The 11,457-nt window shown below is 39.3% G+C and overlaps 1 protein-coding gene across 1 annotated transcript in view; it reads left to right on the top strand.

Moving 5' to 3' along the window:
- The window catches only part of Spon1 (spondin 1), a gene marked incomplete at its 5' end in the record, with an annotated part of 272,587 nt that overhangs the window by 112,138 nt on the left and 148,992 nt on the right, over positions 1–11,457 (top strand). The window contains one exon of the mRNA XM_010615374.3: positions 3,260–3,382. Within this exon, the coding sequence (XP_010613676.1) occupies positions 3,260–3,382 (123 nt within the window). The remainder of the gene's footprint in view (positions 1–3,259; positions 3,383–11,457) is intronic.

The raw sequence follows: 11,457 nt of genomic DNA, 5'->3' as shown, positions 1-11,457 counted from the left end.
TTTCCATTTTTTTTTTTTTTTTTTTTTTTTTTTTTTTTGGTACCGGGGATTGAACTCAGTCCCTCACGCTTTCAAAGCAGGCAGTGAAACCACTGAGCTAAATCCGTGGCCCACACAATTCTAATTCTAATTCTCTACAAGCCGATTTGTCAAGCAGCAAGATGATGATAGCACAGAATGTTTCCTTCAAGAAACCTCGTCCATATTTGGTAAATGGTTATTCATAGAACAGACTTGGAGGGCAGGGTTAAGCATTCCTCACCAAACATGTAGCACATGTACACTAACAAATAATAAATGTAGCTTTAATTTATATAAGATAAAATGTTACTCTTTGTGCTTTAAGTTTAAAACTTTGGGAACACTTTAAAAGCAGACAAAACAAAGGTGCTTTAACTCTGGACTCCATAACCGAGCACTCTGCTATTAGTTGCCTGAGAGTTTATAAACTTTGTGGACTGCTCATTGGCTTTTGAAAGTCAACTTCAAATATAACATCCCTTCATTTACCAGCCAAAGAACTCTAGTTAACTGATTACCTATTTCCTAAAATATACCTTTTAAGAAAAGCTGACTTTAAAAAAGATTGCATCGTTGACATATAGTGACTTCAAAATGTGTTACTCTCAAGGGGGAAATGCAATGGCTTCCATTATTGCCCTGGGAATTGCTACACATTGTCTTGCTGTAGATGACCTGGAACAAAGTTAAGTCCTTTGTAGGAGACCATGGAGACTGAGCTGGATATACTATGGGCAGCAGCTTGTTATCCCCATTCTTTAAAAGTCTTCATTATCAGGAGGCTTGCCTCAGTAGGAAATGGTTATTCTTTTCAAACCTAGAAATGTATTTGGTTTGTTGTAAGTGCATTTCTTTAAATCCTTGAAAATATCTTCGACTTTACTGCCTATATCTGAAAGCCTTTTTGGATAAGGTAAAGCTACCAATTGGCTTTATTTGGGGCCTTCTAGAGATTATTACTGCCCCCATTTAACAGCCCCTGATAGTTACCATTGAAACCCCAGCATGTATCTTAGTTCTGAATCTTTTTTTCAAAAGTAATTTAGATTTATTACAGTATAGTTGGTCATAATGGGAATAGAAAGAGACAAAGTCTTCAGGAGTAACTGGTTTATACCAACTTTCCTGAAACATGGTCAAGTGGGCTTGGCCCTTCGCAACGCAGGGAGTTCCCATAGAAATCAGATCCTAGGGCTGGGAATTTAGCTCAGTGGTTCCGCTGCCTGCCTCACTAAGCTCAAGGACCCAAGTTTGATCCCTGGTACCAAAAAAAGAAAAAGAAATCAGATCCTGTATGTGGTGGTGCTCTGGCCTCTCCCAAGTGGCCAGAAAATAGTCAATTTCTGCTCTAAGTGTTTGAAAACTTCTTCTTTGGGGCCATTTAGGGAAGTAAGTTTTTAAATCCACCATTCTTCGTTTAGAAAAGGCAAAACTGAGACAAAACCATGACAAGGAAAAAAAGCTTTTGTCTCATTGTTATTTAGGCAGACCTATACAGAGTTGTTCTTTCCAGAAATATTATACTGCAGAATTAAGGGCTCTGGACCTAAAAAGACCTGGGCTCCAGTTCTACCCACACTACTCCCTAACTTTGTGACCTTGAGCAAGTAACCTGCCTCAGTCCACTGCTGTGTCAAACAGGGACAACCAAAGTACTTACTTCTGAAGATTCTTAAGATAAATGAGGCAATACAGTAAAACCTTGGCTTGCGAGCTTAATTCATTCAGAAGCCTGCTTGTCATACAAAGCACTTGTACATCAAAGCGAATTTCCCCCTAAGAAATAACTCAGATGATTCATTCCACAACCCAAAAATATTCATATAAAAATGACTACAGTACTGTAGCATAAAATAAAATAATAAAATGCAAAATATGAAGAAAAAATGGACAAAGTAACTTGCACTTACCTTTGAAAATCTTCATGGCTGGTGTGAGGGAGATTTGCTGTGTAGGACAGCTTTTACTATCTGATGGAATCTTTTCCTTTGTGCACAACTTTAACAAGGGACTCTACCCAGCGACACTTGTGATCAGGTGACGTTGAGTGTCACATACCACTCATATTGCAAAACGTCACTCATTTATTAAGTTAAGATATGTTAGAAATGTTCGCTCATCTTGTAGAACACTTGCGGAGCAAGCTGCTTCCCAAGGTTTTACTGTACACAGAGCAGAATGAACACAGACAAGGACTGGGTACAGCGTCATTATCATCCCAGGCTCTCATACTTTTGTCTCCATCCTGGAACCCAGCATTCACTTCTGCACATCACTGGTTTTGTATATTCTACTGAACTCAGTGAATTCTAAAAGGAAGACTTGCAAAATACTCTTTCTGACATTCACAATGATTCCTCGACTCTTTGCTGCTGCTCTCTGTACAGTATTTAAGAATAAATGTCCAACTTGCAGAAAAAAGATTTATGTTAATACTGCTAGGGGGACTAAAGAAAAAGCAGTTACAGCAAGTTGCAGCTGCAGTTATTGTTTACATATCGTAGGAAGACTAAAAGGAACAAGGTACAGTTAGGGATGTGGTTTGGACAATCAGAAATACTGAATTTATTCACGCAATCTCTCTTTCCCCACTTATCAGCTACTGATAGCTAAAAATGGGGACGGTGAGGGAATCTCAAGTTTTTCCTGGCTGCTTGAACTTATGAACAGATTTCCAACCCTCAGCCCTCCCAGTAAAGGCTCTGAGATCATGATAAGAAGCACTGTGACTACATCAGTGTTTAAATATTTTTCAGCAGTTCTTTGGGTCTCTCTACTTCTCACTGTTGGCCTTCAAAGCCAGCTCCTCTGGTCTGGCATTTTAGCCCCAGGGAATATTTCTTAGAAAAGAACTTGTATATTCTTCTTAAAATATGGTATCAAAGTCTTGTTGTGAGAGGGATGAGGAAGGAGAACAGGATCCAGAAAGGATCATTGAGTAAATTTTACCCCAAGTTTCCCAAGATCTCCCCAATCTGAAAGTTTCTGTCCCATTGTTCCAATAGAGCTCCTCAAATTATTGGAATAAAATTCATGAGTTTACAATGTTCTACTCGCAATATGTAGTTTCCATACTTGGAGGAAGACAAAATCTAGTGTAAGCACTGGCTGTAAGTCTTATTGATCAGTGAAAACTGTGCTTCACTTTTTTTTTCCTCAGGTTAAGGCAAACCAACATGGTGCTGCCTTATACAAAAATCCTATTTTTCTCCTTAACATGGTAACTTTCCCGTTTCAGATTCCACATTTGATGGGGTGACTGACAAACCAATCTTAGACTGCTGCGCCTGTGGAACTGCCAAGTACAGACTCACATTTTATGGGAATTGGTCAGAGAAGACACATCCAAAGGATTACCCTCGTGAGTAGAGAAGCTATTTTATGGCTTGGGGGAAAAAGCACATTGTAGAAGTTCTGTCTGATTGTGGGACACCCAAGCTGATATATGTCAAGTCTGTATGCTGTTATCAATTGATTTATGAAATTCACATTCCAAGTAAGTATATTCACCGAGACAGGCAGACATAATTAGCTTCTTTGCATAGCATTGTTCAAAGTGTTTTCTTATCTACGGGTTTTAAAATATATTCCTGAAGTCATGCTACTTAGCATCAGGCCAAGCATTTCATAACCTCGGTCCTCCTGAAATAGCGCTGTAATTATACAACAGGCTGATTTGTACTGAAAATAGCTGGTGAAGAACTTGATCTTGACACCCCAGACCAACGTCAAGAACTACTTAGCATCCTCAATCATAGCCAGTGTCAATAATCAATCCATACCCCCTTTCCCTACCGATTCCAGCTACCACATTCCAATTTCTTTGTGACACCATGCTCTAGACAGACAATACCAATCCATGCAAGTTGTCAGGAGACCCAGAGATTGCTATTTGGAGGTAAATCCCTAACCAAAACCCTCCCAACTCCTTTTTTAGCAGGCACTTCTCTCATCACACACCTAACATGTGGCCGGCACTGTCTTAAACTCTAGAGACACAAGAGTGGGCAAATAAAAATTATAGTTCAGGTTTACATGCCACCCAGGAACTAGGGAGGAGACAGACACTAACCAAATAATCATATGAAAAGATTTGAGGATTGTAACTAGGGATAGTAGACTTACCAGGTACCAAGCATCTTTACATGTTAGACCTTTTTAATGATCAAAATAACCTGCCTCTCTGAAGCTCACCGAGGATCAGAGAGAGGTCATGGTTTGCTCAAAGTCCAGTGGAATTAGTGACTGTGAGACTCACTAATGGGTTTTTAGTGGGTTTTCTTCAGGCTCCTTGGCCTCCCTTTAATTTGGGTCACCTTTGAGACCCAGGGCTGCCTGTTCTCTGTAGATGTGGGTGGCCTGATGTCTGTGTGTGGCACTGAGCATGTTGTCTCTGTTCACTGTTTTATTCTTACGTGTTTCACTCTGGAGTTACCACAGCTGGGAAAGAACAGTAGGAGTGGGAGAAAGATAAAAAGAGGAAATGGGGCCAGGCCTCAAAAGAAGGAGACACATGGGTAGGCTTAAAACCCAGGCCTGACCAGAACCTCCCTGGATCCCAAACAGCCCACCCAGAGGGGACACCAACATCCCCTGGCAGATCAAGAGTCCTATTGTTTAATTTTACCCACATACGATCAAGGCATGGGATCTTAGAAGCCTCTTACTGGTTCATTCCCCTGACTCTGGAATTCAGCCTGATCTGCCTCAGCTGGTATGGGAGACCTGTATGAAAAATTTGAAGTCTCTTCCTGGAGGGGAAAAAAACCACTTGGAACAAATCTGTTGGAAAAAATTTCCTCTAGAGCTCCCATCCACTAACACAGAAGAAATAAAATGTTAGGGGCCATTACTCATCTTTTGTGATCCTAAGGAGCCTTTTGCCTTTTTCTATTCTGCCATTGTCATTTCCCAGAATTTAGAAAGGAGAGGTACAAAACCATTGTTTATGGGTCTTTGGGGCAAATTAAGTACAAATCTATACAAGATTTGTGTGGCATTGTTGAGAGTTTCTTAATAAATATAGCAGGCATGTGTTCCAGTTTCCCTGGGATAGTTCCATTGTCAGATATTATGACATGTTACTTGTCAGATTGCTTCCTAATTTTCTGTTGGAAAATTTTGGTAACTATGTACAGAGTAGCGTTTATCAAATAATACTGTAATTATTTCTTCAGGAGTTTTTCTTCCCTTCCAGGACAAAAGCTATGACCTGCTCTTCTTTGTTTCTTAGTACCTGGTGCTGCCCAAGTACTTGGTATTGAGTGTTGTTTGAGATTAGAGTGGCACTTGCTACGACGTGGGTGGCAAATGTCCTGCCTACACATGGTCATGATAGAAGTGTGGGCTGGATCTTCTTTGTAGCAAAGGGGTGAACTTGAAGACTCATTGGACTGGAGCTATTTGCAAGGGAACAGGGAAGGTCTAATGAGAACCTTGAGATTTGACACACTCTCTCTCTCTCTCTCTCTCTCTCTCTGAGTTACTGGTATATTTTAGGTATACAGTACAGTAGTACAGTTACGTTCATTATTGGGATCTTGTACCTTTACGTGACAGGTCTTGGTTCTCATTTTCCCCTTATCCCTGCCCTCCCTTCACCCACTCCTCCCCTCCCCATTTACAAACACTTTATTTCCGTGTTTTCATTTTCTCATATTTTTCCCTTATTACCTTTCCCCTACCCTTCCCACTTTTCCTACACCTTTACCCCTTTTCTTCCTATTTCACATTGCCAATTATATCATTAGGATCTTATGTACCATTATAGTTTTTCACACCAGAGAAACTATTTGGTATTTATACATGTGTGACTTACTTATTTCACTTAGGAGTATATCCTTAATATGTATCCATTTTCCTCTGAATGAATCTAATTTCTCATTCTTTATGGCTGAGTAGTATTCCATTTTATAGAAAAACCACATCTTCTTCAGTCTCTAACTGATGGGCAAATGGGCTTGTTTCCAAGTTTTAGCTATTACAAACTGTGCCGCTATAAACATAGGTGAGCATATATCGTTGTGATATGATTCTTTTAATTCTTTTGGAAAGATACCCAGCAGAGGGATGGCTGGTTCAAATGGAACCTCTAGTCCCAGATCTTTGAGGTATCCCCATATTGATTTCCGTAGTGGTTGCACCAGTCTGCACTCCCACCAACAATGAAGAAGGGTTCCTTTCTCCCCACAATCCCGCCAACATTTGTTATTGTGTGATTTCTTGACAGCAGCCATTCTTTGTGGGGTGAGGTGGAATCTCAGTGTTGTTTTCATCTGCATCTCTAGAATGACCAGTGATATGGAACATTTTTTCATATATTTACTTGCTGCTTTTTACTGCTTTGTCTGGGAAATGTCTGTTCAATTCAGATGCCCATTTGTGAATCAGGTCTTTACATTTGGGGGGGCTGATTATTTTGAGTTCTTTATATATTCTAGATAAGAGCCCTTTGTCTGAGGAGCAGCTGGTAAAAATTTTTTTCCCACATTGTAGGTTGCCTTTTAGTTCTGTTGATGGTTTCTTTTGCAGTGCAGAAGCTTCTTAATAAGATGAGATCCCAGTTGTTGATTCTTTCTGCTAGTTCCTGTGCTACTGAGGATTTGTTCAGAAAGTATTTTCCTATGCCAATGTCTTCAAGAGTTCTTCCTAACTTATATTCCAGCAAATTTAGTGTCTCTTTTTTAATATTTAGATCTTTAATCCACTTGGATTTTACTTTAGTGCATGGTGAAAGATAAGGGTCTAGTTTTAATCTTTGGTAGGGTGAGATCCAGTTTTTCCAACACCATTTATTAAAGAGACTATCTTGCCTCCAGTGAGGATGGTCAGCTCCTTTGTCAAAGATGAGGTAGCTGAGTACATCTTGAGTTGTTTTTTTATCTTCCAATCTATTCCACTAGTCCTCAGTTCTGTTTCTTTTCCAGTACCATGCTGTTTTTATCACAATGGCTTTGTAGTATAGTTTCAAATTGGGGATTGTTATACCTGCTACCATGTCTCTGTTGCCTAGGATGGCTTTTGTTATTCTAGGTCTCTTCTGGTTCCAAATGAATTTTTGGATTATTTTTTTCTAGTTCTGTGAAATAACGTGTTGGAATTTCAATTGGCATTGCATTGAATCTGTATAGTTTGGCAGTATGGCAATTTTCACTATGTTGATTCTTCCTACCCAGGAGCAGGGGATATATTTCCATTTTCTTATATCCTCTTCGATCTCTTTTTTTATAGTGCTATAGTTTTCAGTGTAGAGGTATCTTTTGCTTCTTTTGTTAGATTGATTCCTGATATTTCATTTTTTTGGATGCTATTGTGAAGGGAATTGTTTCCCTAATTTCTCTCTCAGTGAGTCTGTTATTTGTGTACAAGAAGGCTATTGATTTTTTAGTGTTGTCCTTACATCCAGCTACTCTGCTAAAAATGTCAATTAAGTCTAGAAGTCTTTTGCTGGAGTTTTTTGAGTCTTCAATGTACAGTATCATATCGTCAGCAAATAATGACAGTTTAACTTCTTCCTTTCCTATCTTTATTGCTTTCATTTGTTTCTCTTGTCTAAGAGATTTGATATTCTCAAAAGTGATTTTTGCCAATCTTACATAGTACTGTGGATGACTTTCCCTTGGTGCTTCACTGAAGACTCTGTCATGATAAGCAACCCCCATTGCCAAGTCTGGAGAAGCTTCCCTACAACAGAAAAAACTGACAAATATCAAGCACCCATCTCTTTGGTGAATTAGTCACTCAAACACCACTTTTCTTGAAGAGATCTTAGGAAAAATGTTCTTGAGTGCTTCACCACAGGATCCTTTCTATGTGCTTAAAAAGTCACTGAAAACTTCAACATACTTTTGTTTAAATTGGTTATATCTATTGATGTTCACCATATCTGAAATTAAAACTGAGAATGTTTAAACTATAGTCACTAATTTTAAAGTAATTAAAAATAAATAAAGTAAACCACTAATAATAAAAAATGTCTCTGTTTAATACTAAACTTACATGTTAGCATAAATAACCTATTTTATGAAAGTGACTATATTGTTTAAAGGAAATTTAGTGAAAAGAATGTCATCATTTTACATTTTTGAAGGCCTTTTTAATATCTAACTTGCTAAAAGGCACATGGCTTCTCATTCACTTTTGTTACTGTACTCAGTCTCTTGTAATACATTTTGGGTTTGTTACTATGCTCAGTCTCTTGTGATATATTTGGGTTGATGTACATGACAAAAATCCTGTTTCATATGGAAAATGAAGTGCATTTTAATAACCTTCCCGGATAATTACAGATGATTTTCTTTGCTACTACCCCACAAACTACTACACACTATTACAAATGACAAACTCTGCAAATGGTAGTTTTTTAAAGGTTACTTATATGGATTACTGAAACTGTACACTGTTACATTTGTACACTGTTACACTATAATGCATTGTCTTCCTCTTTGGATGGATCTTTTATAAATGCATGGTTTTATGACATGATACATTGGTCATTTGGAAAATGTTGGTTCAAAGTGTTACGCAGATCATCCCAATGCTGACAGTTCATTAAATAATATCAAAAATCACACCCATTAATAATGAATGCAAATCTGATCAGAAAAGTGTTTGAGTGCTGGAAAGCCATTAAGTTCATAGTGAAGAATACAAGTTTTCCTAGATTTGGATTTTGCTTGAAAGCCTGAGTTTTATCATTGGCACAAATACTGTCAGTTGTGTTCCTTGAAGTGACAGGCTCACTTCATTTTTGAGAACATGCCTGCCAAATTGCCAAGTCTGAATAGCCATAATTTGTGTGTCATTTATTCTTTCAAGCAAAAACAATATTTTCTGGATATAAAAATTGGCTAGTCCCGCTGGCACCTCAAAGCATTGCCTAAGTGCCTTCCATCAGGACAATCAGAGTACCTCAATAGACAGCAGAAGTGCTTTTGCATTTTTCCCAATTAGTCATAACAGAAGAATTAAACAATGTGTACTCAAGGGTACATGAATGCATGGCAATGAGGCATGCACTGCCTGATATAGTTCAGGGCCACTGCTTTGATCCATGCTCAGTGGCCACATTTATGTCCACACATTACAAAAAGCAAATAATGTCCTAGTATTATGATAACATCTTCACCGCTCAGGTCCCCCAAGAGGATCTCAGAGTCCCCAGGCACCCGTATATCGCACTTTGAGAACATGTGCAATAGGGTGAAACAGCAGCCTGAGGTGTCTGACCCTCAGTTCTGAGTAACTTGCCCTGAGAATTCACCTTGGACGCTTCAATGCCCTGTGCTAAGCCATCTCGAATGGTGGACCACATCTGCAGGTGGCCCTTTTCAACCATGGTGCAGAACGGTTTATTCCAAACGCTGTCTCCAGGGCTCCTTCCATAGGAGTTGAGAGCACACTACAGTTCTGTCTTTGGTGGGTGAGAGGTAGTGAGATAGGCATGGGGTCAGAAGAGCATCCTAGATGGCCCCTGGCTTTCCTCCTCTGTTGACTGTGTAGAAAAAGTGAAATCTTCTGAAAACATTTCTAGTGGAGTAACTTTACAAATTCATTTTAAGGCTGGATCATAATAAGTTTTATCTTCTAATTTTGTAAGCGAAAAATATCCTGGAGCACAAAGACATTACAGGCTCAGATCACATAACCAGCAAGTATCTGAACCAAATCAAAACTTAGATCCCGGTTGCCTTTTGCCTTCCTCTGGGGGTTGTCACAAGGCAATCAATCTTCTGTCCTCTGCAGTAGAAGTCTGCATCGTATACACCAAGCATCTTTTAATAAAGTTCTGCTATCTAACAGGAACTCAACTGGAACCAAATTTTGCACCTTATTGAGCTATATAAAGACCTGCTCCACTGAGATCCTAACTCAGGAGGAGAAGGTCTGAAATAGCCGAGACTGAGCAGATCTCCTGAGTGCTGCAAGCTCCCCAGAGTCTGGTCTAGGCACTGCTGGTCTCTGTTTTCCAGCACCGGGCACTGTGGGAGCAGCTCTTTCCCAGGACCAAGGTGACCGAGCATAGAAGGGTGTTCTGAGGACTGAGGACCTGCCCAGTCTTGGGCACAAGATTGGGAGCCATCCTACCAGATGCCGAGTCTCCAATCTGTAGCTCTCACACAGCTCCTGGGTTTTTGACAAATGCTTTCATCCCATACAGACCCTGTCATCCCTCTGACAATGTAAGCAGCATAATATCCCCTTTTCGATGCAGCATCAGTTTCAGTGATGTTTAACAAATATTGACAAAAAGATATTTTTTTTCAGGAGCCAAGCATTTTTTATGTGATAATACATTACCTAAAATATCAATTTGGTGGGGCTGAGGATTCAGCTGAGCGGTTCCGCCACCTGCCTTGAAAGCACAAGGTCCCGAGTTTGATCAACAGAACCAAAAATAAAGTATTAATTTGGTCACTGGGAAATATACTCTACATAACTAAGGTTAATTTTACAGTGAGATTTAGCCATTTTTTCCATTGGGGCACTTATTTCTAAAACATGTCTAATCATGTGAAAAACCACCACTCTTTTCTTGGAAACTATTTCTTTATATACTCACCCATATAAAATTGCTATCTCACACTCAAATACATTGTGTTGTACTTTCTGCTCTTGATTTTTTCGCAGTCATAATTTATGATAGCCTACTCCAAAGAACTTATCTCTTATTTTATTGACCATTTGAGTGTCAACTCTTTAGCTAGCACAGAAAGCACTACAATTTTTTTTTAAAAACTTTGTATGTAAAATCTTCCTCCCCTTTTCTCCCTTCTTTGGAATTATTTCCCTGAAATAATTTCCCAAGGGTAAGACTGCTAGCTGAAAAGATAATGGGCTCCTTGCTTGGCTCTTGAGATTGCTTGCCAGATTCTTCTGAAAACATTTGTATTGATTCACCATATTACTGGTAATGAATAAATAAATCTATTCCCCCAGCCTCCTCATCATTCAATTCAAGTCCTTCTTTGTTTGGATTTGGCCAATTTAGTGGTTATAAAAAACTAACGATCATTTTAAATTGGCAGTGGTTTAATGCCTAACACACTTGAAATCTTTTTTGTTTTTAATGTTTACTGTCCTTTGCCTTTTAAATCATTATTTAAGTCACTGTTGTCGTGAATCAAGTCTGATTTTGTTCGTTGCCTCCCTAGGGCTTTGCTCATCTGGCACGTTGAAAGTTTGAATGGTGTTGAATGAATGAATGAAGCAGTTACAAAATGAATAAGCAAGACTGTGGGTGGAGATGAGCAACGCAAAGCTACTGAAGAGGTCAGGGGAGGACAGGGATGGGTTGTGAGTGCAAAGCAGACTGGATGGAGCCAGTGGTGTGAGCGAAGATGGGTTGGGAGAATATTGCAATGACATAGTGGGTGATGGACCATGGTGGGAGAAGGGGTAGTGGGACAAATAGATTTGATCTCTCTCCCTCCCCTC

The sequence above is a fragment of the Fukomys damarensis genome, unplaced genomic scaffold (assembly GCF_012274545.1).
Source record: "Fukomys damarensis isolate Sample0158 unplaced genomic scaffold, DMR_v1.0_HiC HiC_scaffold_16, whole genome shotgun sequence".
NCBI classification, from domain to species: Eukaryota; Metazoa; Chordata; class Mammalia; order Rodentia; family Bathyergidae; genus Fukomys; species Fukomys damarensis.
The sequence above is the reverse complement of the archived record's forward strand: the minus strand, read 5'-3'. Positions and strand labels throughout refer to the sequence as shown.